Source organism: Equus asinus, chromosome 3, assembly GCF_041296235.1.
Source record: "Equus asinus isolate D_3611 breed Donkey chromosome 3, EquAss-T2T_v2, whole genome shotgun sequence".
Lineage (NCBI taxonomy): Eukaryota > Metazoa > Chordata > Mammalia > Perissodactyla > Equidae > Equus > Equus asinus.
The window spans coordinates 155,674,346-155,696,183 of NC_091792.1; the positions used below are offsets into that span (position 1 = coordinate 155,674,346).

Genomic DNA, 21,838 nt, shown 5'->3' on the forward strand with positions numbered 1-21,838 from the left:
CGGCGCTGGACCTGCGGGTCCCTCAGGGAGCACCCTCCGCGGGCCGTGCTCGCCCACCCCCGCCCCAGGGGCCTTGGGACGCACCTGTCGCACCCGTATCTTTAACACGCCGGTCCATGGCGCGTCTTCCCCTGGGTCAGGGTCCCCGGCGCAGATGCGAACCCATGTCGTAACCAGACTCCGAGGCCACAAGGTGCAGTTCTGGGGAGTCCTGAGGCCACGCCCAGCCACTCCGAGGGAGAACGGTTTGGGGCAAACCACGCCCTTCTTGGGCCTCAGTTTCCCCAAGTACAATGAAGGGGGCAGATTGGGCCCTAAAGATTCTAGACTCCACTTTCACGCGTTAAACATTTAGAACAACACCAGAAGGGAAAGCGTCTGTTGGAGAGCAGGTAGACGCACCGCGGCCCGGGGCTCCGCCCGCCCGGGGCGTCCTGGGGGCCCGCTTCGCAGCCAGGACCGACCAGCCGCTGACCCAAGAGCCGCTTTACCTCTGAACGCGTCACCTGCCTCTGAAATGGGGAGGCTCTGGGGGCTGAGAGGTGACGTGTGGGGTGTCCAGGAGGCCAATAGCCGCCCTGCACGTAGTAGGTGCTCACAACGTGCTTCCCGCCTGGAGGGAGCGCCCCGACGCCGCAGCGCCGCTGCTCTGGGCCGGCCCTGCGCTCCGCTCGCCCAGGCGAGCCCCCTCTGCCCGGCCCCCGCCGCGCCGCCTCCTCCGGGCCGCCCCCGGGCTGCCCCCGCCCGCCGCCGCCGCCGCCGCCGCCGCCGCCGCCTCCTCCCCCCGCCCCTTCGCCCGCGCCGCCTCGCGCCTCCCGCGCGCTGCACCGGCGAGGAGCGCGGCTCGGCGGCCCCGCGCGGGAGCTCGGGGTCCAGCCCGGGCCGGGAGCAGGGGGCGCGGCGGGCCCCGCGGGCCCCGCCCCTGCGCGCGCTCGGGCCTCCGGCCGGGGCTGCCCGCACCCGCGACCCGCACCCGCGCCCGCGCCCGCGCCGGGCATGTAGCGGCGGCAGCAGCGGCGGGCGCCGCGGCGGAATATGGGCGGGAACCACTCGCACCAGCCCCCCGTGTTCGACGAGAATGAGGAAGGTAAGAGGGCGAGGGCGCCCGCGCGCAGCCCTGCTCCCCGGGCCGAGCCCCAGCCGCGCGCGGGGCTTCCGCCGAGCCGGCTTCCGCGGGTCGGGACCCCAGGGCGGGCGGGCGCCGGGGCGGGGAGCAGGCTGAGCCCCGAGCCGTCCCGGGGCCTCAGGGAGGAGGTGGCTTCGCCGGCGGGTCCGGGTGATGCTCGGGCTGCCCTAAGCCGAGGTCTCCTTCAGAGCCCGAGGCTCAAGGCGGCGGCGTGTGTGTGTGTGTGTGTGTGTGTGTGTGTGTGTGTGTTCATGCTCGCGACGCATCTGGTCTCGTGCACGGGCAGTTGCACGCTGCTCCCCTCGTTCGCCCAGGACAGCCTAGGGAAACTTTTCTTGGCCAAACTCCTTGACTCCCGGGAAGGTGTCCCGCTGGTGGCGGCCTCCCTGGTGGAGGAGTGCTGTAGGCTGCCCGACCTCATTTGAACTCCAGGGCTGGGCGTCCTTGCAGCTCCGGTCGGTAGAGCTCGGTATTTTGACTAGCAGAACCCCATTTCCAGCGCTGTGTGTCCGTGGGCAGCTTACTTAACCCGTCTGAAACCTTTGTTTCCTCACCTATGAGATGAGAATTAAGACACCACCTTCTTCCTTATGGGGTTATTTGCAGCATAACCATTGTAACCCATGTGCAAAGTGCCTTATAAATATAATAGCACTGAGCTCGGCACGTCTCATTGGTTATCTGTTAACTCTCTGCATCCGAAAGCTGGGAACACTGTGCTGGCTTTTGTCTCCACCGCGCCTCAAAGAAGAGCTAGGAGGTCCTGAGCACCATGTGCCAGGCTCAGTTCTAGGGCTTTGAGTGTGGTCCCTCGGTCCTCACAGCAACCCGATGGGGGAGATGCTTTTGTTCCAGTTCACACTTGAAGAAAGGGACAAGTCATAGCACAGCTGGAAGGGACAGAGCTGGCTTTGAGGCTGGACAGTCTGCCCTGGAGGCAGTGCTTCTCATCATGGCCCCAGGCATAGGCTTGTGTGCACCGATCCTGGTTTCTAGAACTAACAAGGCGGTGGGTGGTAGTCAGACACTCGCCGGACAGCACTCGCTGGACAGCCCCACTCAAAAGGATGCCCAAGTACAGCCAGTGTAATTAAGTGAGTCGGGCCCATTTGGTCCCTTCTTAAAGGAGTTCCTGGTCTAGCGGCACTGAATAATCAAGGATGGTACGTGGTGATAAGGACAGTGAGTGGGGCCGGGGCGGGGAGGTGGGGACTCAACAAGGCCCGGGCCTTCCTGGTTCTGTAGTCTGGGGCACGGGCAGGCGGGGAGCCCGAGTGGACAGTGGAGAGGTTGACAGGGACGTGGGGCAGGCTCCTGCGTGGAGCTGACCCTTCCCAGCCAACGTCACGTTGACTCTGAACTTGTGGGAAGTCAAAGTGGTCTTGACACTGACATCAGCATTTGTAGGTGTGCTGTGCGGTGGGACAGCCTGCCTGGGGTGTGTGCGGGACAGGCCTGTCCCCTTTGGAGTACTTTTGTGCTGTGAGATGCCATCCAGAGCTGCTCAGACCCTGTGAGAAGATGCACTCGTTGACAGAGAGAGGGGATGGCTTAGGCAATAAACTTTCCATTCTCAACAAGCCGAAGTTTCTTGTCTGTTTTTGGGAAGGGACTATATTAGTCTGCTCGGGCTGTCATAACAAGATACTGCAGATGCTTAAACAACAGAATTTGTTGTTGGTGGTGTCTTAAACAACCGAAATTTGTTTTGTCACTGTTACGGAGGCTGGAAGTCCAAGATCAAGGTGCCAGCAGGGCTGGTTTCTGGTGAGTCCTCTTTTCCTGGTGTGCAGACCGCCCCCTTCTCCGTGTGTCCTCACATGGCCGTCCTCTGTGCCCTCGAGGATGCAGAGAGCCATCTCTGGTGTCTCTTCCTCTTCTTATAAGAACGCCAGTCCTGTGAGATTAGGGCCCCACCCTTATGACCTCACTTAGTGTTAGTTACCTGCTTAAAGGCCCCATCTCCAAATCCGGTCACCTTGGAGGTTGGGGCTTCAGCACAGGAAGTTTGGGGGGACCCAGTTCAGCCCATAACAGGATCCTTTGATGAAAGCCATGAACTCTCTTCTCAGAAGAAAGTTCTCTCTTACACCTCACCCCCAGTTTTAGGAGTCCATGGTTCTGGCCTGGGTCAAAGCTCACACTCTAGGTGATTTTCTTAGCATTTTTCTTTCTCTTTTATTTACAGAGGAAATTTGCCTCCCTTCTATTGACAACTGTCTCTATCCTTTATCCCAGACAATGTGCTTTAAAAGATTAATTTGCAAAACAGTTTTATCTGGCGTAGCCAACCTTTTGATTTTCCTGGGGTTGTTCCTCACCAAGGTCAACTGCCTGTTTCGGGGCAGCTGAAATACAAGCTTAGGACTCTCCTCATTGCGCCGGCTTTCAGCCCAGTGAAACATTAACTCTCTCGATTTCGCCAGTGTATTTCTCAGTTATTTCCCTGTGCAAGGAAAACGCTGTTAGTTGCCACCAATTGATTCGTTTATGTCATGGGCCTTTACTGATCATCTTTTCTGCACCCACCCCTGAGCTGCGCACCAGGACTACGTGGAAGACAAAGGCAAAGTCCTGACCCTGGGGGAGCTCCCAGACAAGTAAACAACCAGAACAGGCAGTGAGCTCAGGGGGCTGGGAGATCCTAGAGGAGGGCCCTCACCCTGGGCAGGGAGAAGGGGTTGGAGAAGACTTCCTCTTAGACTTGAGTCTTGCAGAAATGGTAGGAGTTACCAGGGAAGGTGGCATTGGTAGGTGGCGAAGGGCGTTTAGAGGGAGGGAACAGAATGTGGAGAGGCAGACGGCAAAGAGTAATCCGGGCTCATTGGGGAGGTGGTGGGGGTTTGGTACTTCTGCAGGGTGGAGTGTGAGGCTGGAAGGCACAGGAGATGGACCCTGGGTGCCGGCTGGCCTTACAGAGCCTGGTGGCTGTGTGTTTGGACTTGACCTTATAGGCATCTGCAGTCACTGAAGGGTTTTCGGCAGGAAGTGACCTGGTCCATGAACGAACGTGCTCTCCCAAGTCAGAGTTGTCGGGACGTTAACGATGCAAACACCTACTCAACCAGAACAAGTCTGGTTTGTAAGTGGCTTAATACTAAACAGAGCTGAAAATTTGCCATTGCTTAATTGTGCCAGGACCGACTACATTCTGATGGCAGGAGTTTAACCTGCTTCCAGATCGTACGCACCCAGAAACTGCAACAACAGTAACTACCCACGCGTCGTGTGGACTGCTTTTCATATCTAGTTGGGGGTCGTTGTCTCGACTCTGCCAGGGAGATCTCAGAAGCTGCATTTACTGGAGAGGTAACGGAGGACCTCAGGAAAACCGCCCAGGAGCCCACGGCCTGCGTGTGGATGAGCTGGGACTCACACCCAGGTCTGTTTAACTCCGGAGTTTGGTGCCTAGCACTGTGCCTGGTGCCACCTCTGGAGGCCTACAGGAAAGTTTCTCTCTCACGGATACGTCTGACCACATAGAGTGAGACCAGCACACAGATCAGGCTCCGATAGAGATCTCCTTATACAAACGTCGGGGCGAAGATGATAACCATACATTCTGACAGTGTTTGAGCGTTCACAATAATCATCTCAGATCCTATCTCCAAAAACCGTTTGTGGAGCAGTCATATCGTAATACAAGTTCTGGGAATGGAAACCAAATCATCTACTGTTCCAAATTCACGTCGAAAATTGCTTTGAAGTTGTTTTCTTCCCCTCCCTGTCCTTATCCCTGTCTAGACATTATTATGTAAGTACACCTACCACCGATAACATGATTTATGCTTATGCTCTTAGCGTCATATTTTAAGTGGCTCATGTTGCTACAGTGTCTTCAAAATTAATATTTTAATGGATTGTAATATTCCATCAAATGGAACTATCATAATTTACTTAAATATTTTCTTATTGTTAGACACGTAGGTTGTTTTCAGTTTTCCATTTTTATAAATAAGTTGCTTGAAAATTTTATACATAAAGCATTTCTCTTCTTGTAAATGAATTCCTTAAAATGAGATGCAAAGAGTGAGATTATTGGGTCAAAGGGATTGCGTACTTTTTAGGACTCTGGAAACATGTTAAATTATGTTTCTTGAGGGTTTTTTATCAGTGTTTTATCAATTTATGGCCAGTGTCCACATTTTGGGGTATCAATTTAACAACCTCTTAACCAGCTCTGGGTATTCTCATTTTAGATTGTCATGAGTTAAAGGGATGTTTAAAAATATTATTTCTGCGTTATTATTGGGCCAGGTAACTTCACTTGCAGCTTGGAACATGACCGCATCTTCTTGGTTTAAGTAAATATACGACAAAAGCCGGTTTCCTCTGGAGATACTCAGCCATCTAATACTGCAGGTGCGCGCATCCCTGCTCGCAGTGGTACATAGTTGCTCCCCACAGTGGCCGTCCTGCTTCACCTGGAGACAGTCTGTTGAGCCTGCGTGCGGCGTTTTATGTCATTTGTAATTCACAAAGTGCCTGACATCTCTATGCTGCTGGGTTTGCTCCCAACTTTGTCTCAACTTTTTTAGACCTTTGGGGAAGCTCCGTCGTGCTATACTGGGCTTCCATACATCTGCCATTTGTGGCGTGTGCATAAGGTGGAAAGCAAAAATATTCTGAGAAAGCTCAGAATTGCTTGGAATACACTTTCTCTTTAACATGTAGAGTATGTACAGAGGTGGGGGCTGGAGAGAGGCCATGGAAGCTATGTAGGTTTCCGGGCTCAGTGTCCATGTCTGTCTGAGGCATGTGCATATCTGATGCAGGAGCCTGCAATGTAAACCTTGGATTTTCAGATCTATGCCTCGTGTGAAAATGCATTTTGATTTATCTTGTACTTGGGGGATTAAGAAAATGCTCATAAATCAGTATGAGATGGTTTGGTAGAAATGAATGGTAGGATTCATCTACACCTTTCAACTCTCATAGAAAATAGGTATGGGTTTTATAAGTATAAAACCTGTGCCCGTCATCTCTATGAAGTCAGACATGTGTGTACACACTATAGTATGTCATTGATTCTAAGGCACGCAGTTTTCCATGTTTTAACATCTCTGAAGTTGGGATGTGGTTTATGATCACTGCTGGCCAAGGTGGCATTTGAGATGTAGTTTTATTGTTTGCACGTGGTCATAGCTGTTCACACTAACTTATATAGGTCTAAAAGAGATGTATAACAGGTCTGAAAGAGCTCTTTCAAGTGATGAGAAAGAATCACGTTGATGAATTGGCCGAATTTCTTCTTAGTGGTACATGAAACAATGGCGCCTTCAATGTGGGTGGCATCTGAGATTAGATGGAATATGGCATGTTAGATGAGCCTCGCTCAGTTGCAAAGACAGAAAACCAACAAGAAGTTCTTTCAGAGGAATTAATTGGTTCTGGCCACTTCTTACCACCTCCATCCATCACTATCATTCTGGTCCAAGCTATAGTCACACCTCTTGCTTAGGTTATAACAGCAGCCTCCTTGACTGGTCTTCTTACTTTTGCCCTCACCCCCTCCAGTGTCACCTTAGTGTAGAAGCCAGAGTGATCCTGTTAAAATGAGCATCAGGGTGCCGGCCCGGTGGCACAGTGGTTAAGTTTGTGCACTCTGCTTTGGTGTCCCAGGGTTCCCTGGTTCCGATCCCCAGTGCTGACCTACACACTGCTAATTAAGCCATGCTGAGGCAGCGTCCCACATATAACGTAGAGGAAGATGGGCACAGATCTTAGCTCAGGATCAATCTTCCTCAACAAACAAGAGGAGGATTGGTGGCAGATGTTAACTCAGGGCTAATCTTCCTCAAATAATAAAAAAAAAGAGTGTCTGGTCCCTTCAGTCCTCTGTTCAACCTCCTCCCACTCCACACCCCCCAGCAGCACGTGGAAGAGAGTAAAAGCAGAAGTCCCTACAGATGCCCGTCAGGTCCTGCCGTCTCCCATCCCATCTCCCTCCTTCCTCTTAGTTATTGTCTGTCTTTCTACACTCGGTCACAAGCTCCTTAAAAGCAGGGATTTCGTGTCTTTGTCTCCTCCTAAGGAGTTACAGGCTCCTTAAAGGTAGGGATGTGGTGCGATTTATTCACTGCTGGATTCCCAAGGCCTAAAAGAACACCTGTAATGTAGTAGATGCGCAATACATTTTTGGTGGATGAATGAATGAATGAATGAAAGTGTGGATCTCACCAGCCATGGCTGGAACCCGAGTCCTGAATCATATCATCGGGAATCTCCCTCCTTGGATTCTCTGCTCTCCTCTGTGTGGCTTCAGGCAGGCTCTCTCCTCAGGGGGCCCCTGCCACCTCCAGGCTCACAGTCTTACAGCTCCAGGTATGGAAAAGAGAGCATCTTTGTCATAGTTCTTGGAGAAAGAAGTCCCGGGGTTCGTCTGATTGGTTCTGATTAGGTCTTGGCCTGTCCTTGAACCACTCGCTGTGACCAGGAGGAAGAATGAGGCCCTCACTGGCCAGGCTGGGTCACGTGCCCACCCTTGCATTCGCGGGAGGGGTTGACTTCACTTGAGGCATTTGGACCAAGAGTGTACTTGAAGGATTTTCCCAAGAATACTCGAGTATCAACCGGAGAAGGGCAAGTGGACGCTGGGCAGGCAGGTGAAAACAGACAGAAGGGTCCGGCCCAGCACCTGTTAATACTGTGTTCCTTGAGGCGTGGTTTGGAACACTTTGGCTTATCTCATTTAATTGTTTGTTTGTCCATCTTCTGCATGACCTTGAAGAGCAGCAATTATTTCATTTTCACCTTTGTGTGTGCAAGGCCTAAGACAGGACCAGTGAAGGCATATAATAGCGAGTTGTTGAATGAGAGATGCAAGTAATCACTTATTGGGGGCCAGTTTCTTACATTCCTCTGGGTTTCAGAAGCTATTGAGAAACAAATGCAGAAATTTCAGACTTCTTACTAGTAAAGTTGGCTTGGAGGACATGCCATGGATGTGAGTCCAGAATGGCCTTTCTACTCCCATCCCTCACTTTTGCCCTTGAGACTTGCCTGGGGAGAGAATGAGTCTGCAGAGGGGTTCTATGCTGTCAATAGCTTGGTGGCTCCCAGTCATGACGCTCAGAGAATCCCCAAGAAATTTCCCCAAAATAGCCACCTGTAATGATTAATGGATATCAGACTCTTGAATATCGTGATTCGGGATATCGCTTTGCTTCCCATTGAGCGAGAAGGCAGAACTTTTCCCCACTGCCTTTTGGGGAAGACACAATTCCTCTTTTATGGGTCAGCAAAAGTGTGGAGAGAGAAGAGATGGCTCTCCCATGATATGAGCTGAAGTGAACAGGGTGGTAAGATGGTGACAGGATTTGTGCACAGTCTTGAGAGAGAGGTTTAAACGTCTTGAGAGAAAAAGGACCAGTATTTTAGGAGGATCAAACAGCCTACGCTAGCACTGGGCTCAGGCATTTTCCTAAGAGAATTGGAAGGAACAAAATATTCCTAGCAGTACTCAGTTATCTAAAATCTGGGCTCTGAGCAATTGCAGACAGAGATGGAGAAACTATTCTACAAAGAGCAGTGAGGGTCCTGACATCCTACAGGGATGTTCTCACGCAGACAGCAATGGGGACAAGCAGTTCAGGACTCCAGAGGAGAATTGGCAGATCCTGATCTACCCAAGAAGAGAAAAGCAGACTTACCAGACTGAGGTCATTCTCTCATCCACAGCCAGCCAAGGAAAAAGTGGAGGCCAATGTTCTTACTGATCTTGGACTTTTCCTCCTTGCCTCCCTTGGTTTATGTGAACTCCTTGGAGCATTCTTATTCATTGAGGATTTTGGCCTGTGGTTCATCTCCCAGAAGTACTCCATCTGTGAAGTCATTAATATAGGCATCCCATTCTCTCTATTTGGGACGTTACCATTTGTTTGCCAATCCCCTGTTCTCATTTACTTCCACGCATACAAAAAAATTATACTGCTCTGTCCCCTGGAAGTTATGTAGGACCTTGTGGCTTGCTTTGGTCAAAGTGACAGAGGTGATGTGTCACATCTTGGAGAAAGTATTGAAGAACTAGTAGATGTCACTTCATATCTCTCTATCTCTGTTTGGGCAACCACAGTGTTCTTAATGGTGGAACTTACTTCAGCCTGGTTCCCAGAGTGAGAACAGTGTGGTCAACACTACCGGCCAAGCTGAAGTGGGACATGGCATCCGTGAGACATAAACCTTTGCTGTTTTAAGCCACTGAGATTTGGGGTTGCTTGTTACTCCAGCGTGACGCAGCCTATCCTGGTTGGCACATTTAGCAAAACCAGCCCTTCCCCAGGCAGAAAGCATTCACTGTTTTGCAGTTGATTATTGACATAGTTGGGTTGTTATTGTAGGTATCTTTTACGCACTAAAGAGATTTTCTTCTATCCTGACTTGCTGAGAGTTTCAATGAGGGTCGAATTTAAGTGCTTTTTCTGCATCTGTTGAGATGATACGTGGTTTTTCTCCCTTTTTTCTGATTAGGTGAAGAATTATATGTTTTAAAGATTTTAAAATATTAAATCAGCCTTTCGTTCGTGGAATAAAACCCGCTTTGTCATCACGTGATATATGATTGGATTTGATTTGCTAACTTTTTAAAACAACTTTTTCATAAGAGGATCTTATAAACATTATGCCAGTATGTTTGAAACTTGGATAAAACAACTACTCTGAAAAACACAGTTTACCAAAAATAATACAGGGAGAATTTAAATATCAGAATAGTTTTGTATCTATTAACAAATTGACTCTATAGTAAGAGCTTTCCTGTGAAGAAAAGTCTAGGCCCAGATATCTTCATAGGTGAAGTCTTCCAGATATTAGAATATTAATAATAATCCTTCAGAAACTCTTCTACAGAATAGCAGAAAGAATACACTTTTAATGTCTTTATTAGGTTTTTAATCAAGGTTATATTGGCCTCATTAAAAGAACCTTGAAGTATGCCATTTCTTGCAATCCTCTGGCAGAGTTTGTGTAGGATTGTTTCTAAGTTTCAAATGTATTGGCCTAATGTTGTTCATAATATCCTCTTATTATCTTTTCAATGTTTGTAGGATCTGTAGTGGTGCCTCCTTTTTAAATTCTGATTTTGGAAATTTGTGTTTTTTCTCTCCTTTATTTTTCTCGATTTGTCTTACCTGGATTTATGAGTTTTTTAAATTTAAAAATAGCATTTGGCTTTGTTAATGTTTGTTTCCTGAATCACTGATTTATGTTCTCATTTTAATTATTATCTTTTGTATACTTTCTGGTTTAACTTACTGTGCTTTTTCTAGGTTTCTGAAATAGAATCTTAGGTCATCGATTATATTTACTCACATATTCTACTCTTTATTTCTTCCTTCACTTATGAGTTTCCATGGGAATTATTTCCATTCTGCCTGAAGTATTTTCTTTAGCATTGCCTTTAGTGAATGCCTTTGGTGACAAATTCTCTTACTTTCTAATTGTTGGAAATGTCCTTATTTAGGCTTTACTTATGAATGAATATTTTGCTGGATATCAAATTCTATGTTGGCAGCTTTTCCTTCAGCATTTTGAAGATATGGTTCTATTGTCTTTTGGCTTTTGTATTAAAAGACAGCTATCAGTACTATCTTTGTTCCTTTTAAACTTATTTGTTTTTCTTGTGTAGCTACTTTCAAGATTTTATATTTTGTTTTCAGAAATTTAATCATGATGTGCCGAGATATGGTGTTCTGGCCATTTTCTGCTTGTGGCTTATGCCTCTTGAATCTGTGCCTTAGTGGTCCTCTTAGTTTTGAAGCATTCTTATTTTGTCTTCTCATATCACTTCTGATATTTTCTCTTTCTCCTCACATTATCAGACTCAAATTTCACAGGTATTAGACCTTATCACCATGCTCCATGTGGCTCTGACAGTATTTATGTTTTTTTAAAAAATTCTTTTGTCTCTCTTTGTTTTTAGTCTGAAAAATTTTCTTCTAGTCTGTTTCTTTTTTAATTACTTGTGTTCTGTTTATCTGCTGTTAAGTACAACCATTAAGTTCTTTCTATATATGTATTTTTAAAGATTGGCACCTGAGCTAACATCTGTTGCCAACCTTCTTTTTTCTTTTTCTTCTCCCCAAAGCCCCCCAGTACGTAGTTGTTTATTCTAGTTGTAGGTCTTTCTGGCTCTGCTATGTGGGACGCCACCTCAACATGGCTTGATGAGCCATGCTAGGTCTGCCCAGGATCCAAACCGGCGAAACACTAGGCTGCTGAAGTGGAGCGCATGAACTTAACTGCCCAGCCATGGGGCTGGCCCCAAGTTGTTTATATTAATTATTGCATTTTTCAGTTCTAGATTTACCATTTAGTTCTCTTTTATGGCTTTCAGTTCTCTGCTGCAATTCCCAGAACCTGTCTTTTAATTACTTACCATGTTACTCAAGTTTATTTAGAAGACATGTTTGAGAACTCCATTATTTGGTAACCCTCTGTTTCTGTTGTCTATTTCTTTTAGACATGTCTTGTTTTCTCATTTGCCTGGCAGTTCTTTTTTATTACATGCTGGGCTTTAAATAGGAAATAGTATAGGGATAATTTGAGGCTTTGGGTGATGGTGTGTTTCCTCAGAAAGGTTTCCTTTTGCTTTTTGTAGGTGCCTAAGCTGGAGTGCCAGGAATTACATTTCTTCTCAGTCCTCGCAGAGACTGAGGTGATTGGCATCCTCTGAGGACCACCCCAATCCGTGTCACACTCCCTCTAGACAGTAGCCCTGTGGTGTCCTTATGGAAAGCTCAGGGTGCTTCCAAGCCTCTTCCTCTTTGCTAGACGCTGATGTCTAGTATTACCCATCCCTCATGCCTGGGAGTGTTCGAAAGCCTGGTCGCCTTCTCAGCCTCTTGGAAGCTGCTTGCAGAGTTGGCAGATGCTTCTTGAGGAAGAGTGACCCCCAATGCTGGACCCATCTCTTTGGGCTCTCCTTCCTCACGGATATTCAACCTGCTGTTCCCCACTCCATTGATAGCTCTGTGATTCCTTCAAACAGACTTTTTAAAGATATATCTTGTCCAGTTGTTCTAGTTCTTCTCAGCAGCAAGGTTGACTCAAAACACTAGTTGACTCCTCTCCTCGGTATGTGGCTGTGCGTAAAGCCTTCTGTTTAGAAAATAAGCTCTCCCTGATGCCTGTGTCCCCTCAGATCTACTACCCAAGTCTCCTTACTTTCACAAACGTGCTTCTTGAAAAACGCAGTCCTCACTTTCTCCTAACAACTCATTCCTCAACTCACTACGCCTGACTTCCCTTCATCGTTTCCGTGAAACAGCTCTGACCGGGGTCACCATGATCTTTTGGTTCTTAAAACTAGCAGATGTAAGTCTTTTCTTTCTTGGACGCAAGAAAATGAACTCACCCACCAACTCCTGACTCATCCGAAGACACAGAGCACGTCCAGTTCTGTTGAAGCTCTCTAGGCGTGCTTCCCCCACCCATGCCATCCCCTTTCCCGGCTTCCTCATCCTGAGCAATCAGTGTTTAGGTTTTATTGCTTTATGAAATTTATAAAAATGGTACCATGTTTTCTGTATTCTTCTGTAATACACTGTTCTTGCTCCAGATTGAGTTTCTAAGATTGATCTATGCTACATGTATGAGTGGATTCTATTCATTTTCACTACTGTATAATGTTCCATTATGTGACTATACCATGAATTGCATCCTTTCTTCTGACAGTGGGCGTTTGTACTGTTTCTAGTTTTTGACTATTATGAACAATGCTACTATGAACAATTTTTTGTATGTCTCCTGATGCACATGTGCAAGTTTCTCTAGGATGTATACCTATAGGAGAACTGCTGTGTCATTGAGTAGGCACGTGTTCAACTTTATAAAATAGTGGCAAGTTAGTTTCCAAAGTGGTTGCACACTTTGACAAGCCGTGTACAGGCATTCCCGTTGATCTGCTTTAAGACTGTTCTAAATAAATTTGAAGAAATCCACAAATGCTAGCCTCATTTATAATTTTAAATTTTCTAATAGTGACGCTATAAAGGTAAAAAGAAGTGAACTTAATAATACATTTTATTTAATCCAATATACCTAAGATATTATGATTTCAATATCAAAATTATTGAGATATTTTACATTCTTTTATTCACACTAAGCCTTTGAAATGGGGTGTATATTTTACACTTACAGCACATCTTAATTTGGACTAGCTGCATTGAAAGTGCTCAAAAGCCACATGTGGCTAGTGTCTACCATATAGGACGTATAGTGGCATCCCTTTACATCCTTGCCAATATTTAGTATTATTCACTTTTGCCTATGTTCCAATTGTATGAGCATAAAATGGTATTTTATTGTTGTTTTAAATTGCATTTCCTCACTAATGAGTTGATATTTCTTCATATATTTAGTTCCCACTTTTGCGAAGTACCTGTTGAAAGCTTTGTTAATTTTTCTACTAGAAGTCTGCCCTTTTTTGATTGATTTGTAGAAGCTCTTTACATGTTCTGGATAAGTCTTCTTTGTCAGTTATATGCATTGCAGATATTTTCTCGTGTTTGTGATTTCACTTTTCGAGTCCTTTACTGTGGCTGTTGACGTCATAAACGTCTTCATTTTAAGGTAGTCCTACTTAGCAAACTCTCCTTGTGGTTTATATTTTGTGTCTAAGAAAACCTTCTCTAAGGTCTTAGAGATATTCTCCCACTTTTGTGCTAAAAGATTGGAGCTTTGCCACTCCCATCTGTGCTTGTCATTTCTTGAAGCTGTCTTTTCCCTTAGTTTCCAGAACATGGCCCTCTCCTGCGATTCCCCGACTTCCTGGCTGTTCCTTGTCTGTATCCTCTGCGAGATCGGCTTCCTCTCCCTCGTAGGAAATCTCAGAGTTCCTCAAGACTGAGCACTCGGCCCTCTTCCTTAGTGCTCTGTGCTGTCTCCCCAGGTGGCCTTGTCAACCCCTCCACGTTCAGTCACCTGGTATCCATTGGGGGCAGGCCAGGGAGAGAAGCCACACCAGTTTTCAGAAAGGGAAAATGTCATACAAAGACTTGTCATCTGGTAAGAAGGTTAACTCTGAGAAGGAATCAGAGAAGACTCTAGGAGGTACAGAAGTACAACTCCAGCAAAACAGCTGCTCTCTCTAGGGCTGAGGGTGAGTGAAGAAGGAAAGAACTCAGAAACTTAGAAGAGGGCCCCCTCCCCACCCCGGCTGCATTTCTCATCTCTTTGGAGAGGGCTTGGTCACCATAGGATCAGGCAGCCTACTGGGTGGTGAGAAACTTTCCAGAGGGTGCTGGCTGCAGCTTGTGCATGAGAGCCACCAAGGGGAGAGCTAGGAACCCGCTGCACACCTGTCTGCTGGCTGCCTGGTGGAAAACGGCACCCTGCAGGTGTCATCTGGTCTGGCAGTGTCTCTCTTGCGCCCTCCGTTGGCAACGCCTAACATGAAGCCAGCTGGAAAAGGAGAATGTCGGCAGGGTCCTGCTCCAGTGTCACAAAGCAGCGGACTCTGAGCTGGGAGATGATATGTTAATAACTGGCACATATCCTGATATGACAGTGATGCAATGATTTATTTCCTTCGTGGATATTTCTCTTCTGGGCTCCAAATCCGTGCTCCTATGTGTAATTCCACTTGGATGTCTCAAAAGAATTGATACCTCAGATTCAGAATGACTTCAGCCAAACTCACGTTCTTCTAGAGTTTCCCAGCTTCTTATGTAGAACCATTATCTATCCAGTTGCAGAAGCCAAAATACCCCAGGTTTTCCTGACACATCGATCTCCTTCAGCCCCGCAAATCCAGTGAGGCACCTGGCCGGGCTGATTTTACCTCCCAGATCTCTCTCAGATCTGCCCCGTCTTTCCAGCCACACCACCAGCACCTCCATTCAAGCCTCGCCCCTCTGTGGGATTCCTGTGCCGCCTCCTAACTGGTCTCCCGCTCTCACAGATCCTCCAGCCAACAGCCAGAGTTATAGCTTGAAGCCACCAGCATGATCCCATTAGTCCCATGGCCCATGGGCTTCCGCTGCCCTCAGGGTGAGGATCAGGAGCTGTAATACGGTGTCTGAGGCCCTGCGTGGCCGAGAACCTGCCCGCCTCTCCCATCCCATTGCTCCCGCGTTCCCCTCCGCTGCGTGGCCTAAGTTACTCAGCGCACTTGACGTTCTTGGCCCAATACCTGGCACATGGTCACTGTGCCATACAGCAAGCCACTTTCATAGTCAATGTTATTCTTTATGCTCTTCAATCAAGTGGGCATTCTTTCAGTTTCTTGCAGGTTGTGCGCTCACTGTTGCCCCAGGGCCTCACCGTATGTTGCTCTTTCTGCCTGCAGTGCTCTTCCACCCACCCCCCTCGGCTCAGTTCTCTCCTGCTCACCCTTCTTCAAGGTGCCTTATCTGATTCCCAGACTGAGTCTAGATGCCAGGGACCCCCCTCAAGTTACCACGTGCTCCTTCATTGCATTTATCACAATTGTGCTTCTACACTTATTTGTGTGAATACTTCATTAAAGTCTGTCTCCCCCAGGAGCCCAGAGTCTCCACAAGGACGGGACCTGTGACCCTTGTGGTCCTACTGTGTGTCTCACTGCTTTATAAGGTGTCTGTCATTGTAGCTGCTGGTCCTTGTGCATCTGTCAGAAAAGACAAGAAAAATCCCTCCCAGTGTCTGAAGGAGAAGTCTGGGGAAGGGAAACCAACTTATATTTGAGAAACACCTGCTGTGGGCCGAGCATTTTCCATACACAGCTTTCTGTGATCTTCAGAATAACCCTGTAAAAGAGGTCACGTTGGCTCCATTTTGTGCCTGGGGATGCTGGGGTTCTGGGAGGTTCACTGAGTTGTCTCAGATGATGAAGTTGTCGTGCTTGGTCTTACTGCTTTCTCTATTACTGGAAAGTTCTTTCCCTCAGGCCAGGCTGTCCCAAGACTCAGTCAGTGCATCCGACCTGCAGAATTACTGTTTACCATGCCATGGATTATAGGTACTGCTATTTATTTAACGCTTTTTCTATCTTGACTGATTTTACTTTCATAGAACTTTTTACAAAGGAACTTTATATTTCTAGCTGAAATTGAAAATGGATTAAGACTTCTATAATAGGAAGTAAGATAAAGTAAAGATAAAGTAAGGTAGATGCCAAAGAATGATATTCAGTGTAGCAGGATTTGGGGAACCGTTTTAGGCCCTTAGTTTGAGACTTGCTGCGTGGATATTTTTTGAGTGGATTTACAATGAGTGAGCTCTCAGCGGTGCTGGACGGCGGTACATGGATGTGGGGGGCAGTGGAGGGTCCGAAGGGTGTGGCCGGCTCAGGCGTTTGTGTGTTAGCTTGAAGGTAGCGGCAGGTCCCTGAAGAGATGGGCACCACACTTTCCTCCCAACATTGGAGCTGCAGCTGATGCTCTTTAGCCAGTTGTCTTTCTCTCTCCAACCCCACTGCAGCTCCCAGTCCAGCTTGGAGGTAGGATATGGGCCTCTGGGCTTATGTGCGTCTGGGATACACCACGCCCCTCCCAGGTCCACCATGGAATCTTCCAGCATGGTTGCCCCTTACCCAGCACAGTGGTTAAGAGCACTGACTCTTCACCTCCCTGACCCTCGGTTTCCTCATCTGTGAAATGGGCATTAAATGGTACTTATTTCATAAATTGTCATGAGGAGTAAATGAGTTACATACGTAAAATGCTCACAACGTAGTCTGGCACAGAACAGGTGCTGTGTAAGGTTTATTAAATAAAACTAAAGTCTGTGAGTGAGGAAGCCCACTGCATAGAGATTAGAGGCACCGATTTGGGGTTTTCACAGGTTCAGTGCTGCTTTCTCTGCGTATTGCCTGTGTGACAGTGGGCCAGAGACTTAACCTCCCTGAGCCTCAGTTTCTTCCTCTGGAGCGTGGGGCTGCAGCTTGTCACGGTCGCCGTGGGAGTAGAGTGCGCTGACGGGTGTCGAGTCCTTCGTCCAGTGGGCACTTAAGGGGACACCTGGCTGCCCAAAATGTGTGCGTGGCGAGGTGTCCGGCAGGGGCAGCCGTTCCAGCCGGCCACCTGGAAGGGTTGGGCCTGACCTCCTCCCCGCTGGCTGCCAGGCCCTCTTGCAGGAGGCTCTGTCTCATTTCCCTTCTCCCAGGAAACAGCCGCTCGCACACACTCTGCCCTCCAGGCTTCCTTTTCGAGTCCTTGGTGCACGTGTCAGAGGGGCCGGCCTGCTTCTGGCAGCCTGACGCCGGCCACCGTGTGGAACAGTGGCTCGGGGCCCGCCAGCCGCTCGGCTGCGGTCGAGGCCACGCACGTGGGTCAGGCCAGTCTTGAGTCTTTGCTCCATTTTTTTTTTTTTTGGAGGAAGACTGGCCCTGAGCTAACATCCGTGCCCATCTTCCTCTACTTTATATGTGGGACACCTACCACAGCATGGCTTGACAAGCAGTGCCATGTCCGCACCCGGGATTCAAACCAGTGAACCCCGGGCCGCTGAGAAGCGGAACGTGCTAACTTAACCGCTGCGCCACTGGGCTGGCCCCTTTTGCTCCATTTTTTGCAGCCCCTATGGAGGGTGTGGGGGCTGGAGTGGCGCTGTAGTGAGGACTAGATCTTGGGCCCCTGTCCTATAGAAAATGTCTATCATCTTAGGGGCTTGAGGGGAAAAAAGAAAAACGCTTTTGGATGACTAGTGTTGTGGATTTAATTGAGTCCCCCCAGTACATATGTTGCAGCCTAACCCCGATACCTTGGAATGTGACCTTATTTGGAGATACAGATGTAGCTAAGCCAAGAGGAGGTCGTGGGGGTGGGCCCTAATCCAGTAGGATTGGCATTTGTATAAAAAGGGGAAGTTTGGACACAGAGGCAGAGATACGCATAGAGAACGCATGCGGACATGAAGGCAGAGATTGGGCGAAGCGTCTGGAGCCAAGGAACTCCAGAATTGCAGGCGGTCCACCAGAAGCTGGGAGGGAGGCACAGAGCGAGTCTCCCTCGCAGCCTCAGGAGAAACCCACCCTGCTGACCCCTTGATCTCGGATTCCAGCCTCGAGAACTGTGAGAGCACAAATTTCTGTTGTTTTAAGCCTCTGGTTTGTGGTGCCTTGTTATGGCGGCCCCGGGAAACAGACACACCTAGTTTTACCATTATGTAGTCACTTCAATGCAACATTCCAGAGGAGGCCCTAAACCGGGTCTGGGAAGTGTTTCCAGAAATGGCAATTTCTGAGGCCAATCCTGAGAGAAGGACAGGAGGGAGGGACAGGTAGCATTGAAGGTAGTGTGAGAAGGAAGGAAAAGGGCCAGGAAGATGGGCCAGGAGGGCCCTTCAGGGCAGAGGGAGCAACCTATGCAGAGGCAGAGTCGGGGGAGAGCAGGAAGGGGTTCAGCACCCCAGCGTTATGGGGAGTTTGTGGTGGGGGAGGCTGGAGGGAAGCTGTAGAGATGGGGCCTGAGACTTCGGCCAGAGCCGGGCGTTAAAGGGCCTGGAATGTCCTGCTACACGTCTTCACGAGCTCGGGCTGCTACAACAGCACTGCCTACTGGGTGGCTGAAGCAGCAGGCGTTTCTCTCTTACCGTTCTGGACCCTGGGAAGTCCAAGATCAAGGTGGTGGTGAGCGCTCTCTTCTGGTTTGCAGACGGCTGTCTTTTCCTCATAGCCTCACATGGCAGAGAAAGCAAATTCTAGTCTTTCTCTTCTTACAAGGACACTAATCCCATCATGGGGGCCCCACCCCAATGACCTTGTCTAAACTACCTCCCAAAGGCCCCACTCTTTGGGGCTTAGGGTTGCCACACATGAATTCTTGGGGAGGGGGTGGCAGGACACAAATATGCACGTGTCCATAACACTAAGGAATTTGATTTTTATTCTTAGTTGGCTGGGCTGGCTACATAATTTGTGAGACTTAGTGCAAAATAAAAATGTGGGGTCCAATGTTGAAAAACCAGAAAAATGCCATTAAAGGTACAAAAATGTAAATAAAGCTTTTTCCTTCCTTTCATGGTCTCTCAGTTTGTCTTGGTGTTTTTTTATTTGCTGTTTAAAAGCATTCTAGGTAAACAGAGTTTAAAATTTTTTATTAGCAGGAACTTTACCGTTCATCTCTCTAGTGTGCAATGACAGTTTTAAATGCAAATACAAGGGAATTTAGCTCATGGGTGGAATTGCCAAAATGACACAATTCGTATTTCACGGTACACAGGTGCACGTGTATTTCGTTCTTCCCAGAACAGTGGAAACGCGGCACAGAATTAACTCAGCTGTTCTGATGTCACTCCTTGATAAGAGCATGTCCTCACAGCGCTGTCTGCCTTCAGCTTACTGATGAGTAAGGAGAGGCTGGAAGGACAAGGTGTACAGTTGTCCGATCTTTTCCTTTCCTTCGGTGTCATCATTTCAGCAGCAGTGAGTAGCTAACACAGGGACGTAACACAAGTAAGGAAAGATGTGACAGGGTTCCTGGTCATTGCAGTCTCTTAGAACACTACTGTCTTCTCTCTGTGTTTGAAGCAAGCTTGTTCTAGTCTCTTAGGGCTGTAAGCATCCCTGCTTACTCAGGTGTGGACAAAGCGCACACTTCTCTGGGTCTTGCTGAACCTCCACGCATCGTGGTTTCCCCAGAATTCTGTGCTCATGGAGCATCACAAACGCTATCTGTGAGTGCGGGACACGTACCCTGAGCACATACCCTCTGCTCATGCGCATCCTCTGTTGTAATCCTTTACAAAGCAGCATTTCATAGATAAAAGACAGCAACCCCACTGTGTTAAACCAAACCAAGGGCTGGCCCTTCTGAGCACAAGCTCTGTGTGCCCATGGAGCTGGCCCTGTTCGTAGAAGATGAAGGGACACTAATGGTTTTAATCTGGGGAGTGATGTGACCAGGTTTTCGTTTTAGAATGATCATGATACCTGCAGACTGAAGGATGGGTTGGCAGGGGGAGAGATTGGCGGCTAAGAAGGCATTATAAAAATCCACAAGAAAGGGAGGAGGGTCGTAAGTGCCCCTAATTGGATATGTTTGCATACACTTGCTTTTATCACCGTGTGTTGATGTACATATAAACCCAAATACACCTCCTGATGCTTTACAAATCTCCTAGTCCCTTCACCCTGTGGAAGATGCCAGTGAGTTCCCACTTAATAGGCAGTATAGCTTATCAAATTCAACAAAGTCATGGCACAGAAGAATTCTCTGCAGTTCACTTAAGTGGGGCAAGATATTTATAAATTCCATTTAAAATGTGATTATTTTTAAGCACTTTTTAAAAGCGAAATTGAAAAGTCGCTGCATGTCATGTTTACTAAGTTCCAGCGGAGTTTCTTAACCCTCCTCTCCAGGTATCTCCATCAATCTTCCCGGAGAATCACAGGGAGCTTGGGAGGATACACCTTTCATGCGTGAACCAGAATTATGTTTGCTTTGGATTTGCATTTAAAAGTGATTTGCATTGACATTTTATTTCTTCTAGAATATAAAAAATGTTTCTGATCTTTCTGAGGTATCATGGTCTTAAACTGAGGTTATAAACCTTTCAGAGCTTCTTTTACCAATCCCTTTCGTTTCTGTGGCCTGATGGGCAGGGGCAGAAGCAGCACTATAATTTATGATTATTTTTCTTTCTTAGCCAGCAAGTAAGACACAAGATCAGGCTCTGGTGTGCAGGTTGGCAATGTGGTTAGTTTTTTGGCTTATGCCTCTGAGTTGCCACTCACTCCCCATCTTTCTGGATGCTTTCATCTTTTTGGAAGTAATGGGAACATTTGTTAGATTTTGATATAGATTTCTGGCTGAGGCCTATAGGACAGAGGTTCTCAAATGAGAAGTTGGTTTGAGATGGTTTGAAAGTAATAGCTATTTAAAATATTGCTGTATATTATACACTGACAACTCCCTCATTTTTTTTCAATGTTTAACCTGTACCCCACAGACTCAAAATTTTAATTGCCAACACAAAGTTTTCATGTGGATGTCTAGAAGGAACCTTAGACTTAGTGCCTACCAATTGAAGCTTTGCATGTCTGCCCCATCCCCAGATCGGCTCCTTCCTGTCTTCCCTACCAGCAAACAGAAACTCCATTCTTCCGGTTGCTCAGGCCAAGACTTTGCAGTCATCCTTGGCTTTTCTCCTCTCTGCACGTCACACCTACCCCCTCACCTGCTGTCCTCCCATTCCTGTTCCTCCATTTCTGTCTTTGATTTCCACTGTTTCAACACCAAGACACTGAGAAATCCAGAGCTGGGGTCTGAAAGGACTCGCCTCTCACATTTGTCTCAGCTCCCATTCCCAATTCTGTTTATTTTCAGTCCTTGGAATTTATTGAGACTTACGTCTTAGCATTTGATGTGCCTTGGTAAACATGCCATCTACTCTTGAAAAGAATATGTATCCTGTAGTGATTGGGATAATGTTCTATAAATGTCACTTCGGGATGTTCAAGTCTCCTGTATCCTTACTGAGTTTTGCTGCTTTTTTAAAAAAAAAAAATTAATTATGGAGAGGGAAATGTTAAGCTATCTATGTATGATTGTGAATTTTTCTCTTCTCTTTAGTTTTGTCAATGTGTATGTCTTTTGAAATATGTTAACAGTTATGTGCATATTTAGGATTATTTTGTTTTCTTGGTGAATTGATGCTTTTATCATTATGAAATTATCTTCTTTATCTGTGGAAGTATTACTTGTTTTGAATTCTACACGGCTTTTTGATGGTTAGTGTGGGCATGGTAACTCTTTTCCTGTCCTTCCACTTTTGGTTTTCTGTATCTTTGAA

At 47.3% G+C, this 21,838-nt stretch overlaps 1 protein-coding gene across 1 annotated transcript in view; it reads left to right on the forward strand.

Moving 5' to 3' along the window:
* The first annotated feature begins 887 nt into the window (after positions 1–887).
* STK32B (serine/threonine kinase 32B) overlaps positions 888–21,838 on the forward strand; it is a 331,012-nt gene continuing 310,061 nt past the window's right edge. The window contains exon 1 of the mRNA XM_044767851.2: positions 888–1,087. Coding sequence (XP_044623786.2) covers positions 1,036–1,087 — 52 coding nt within the window. The 5' untranslated portion in view covers positions 888–1,035. The remainder of the gene's footprint in view (positions 1,088–21,838) is intronic.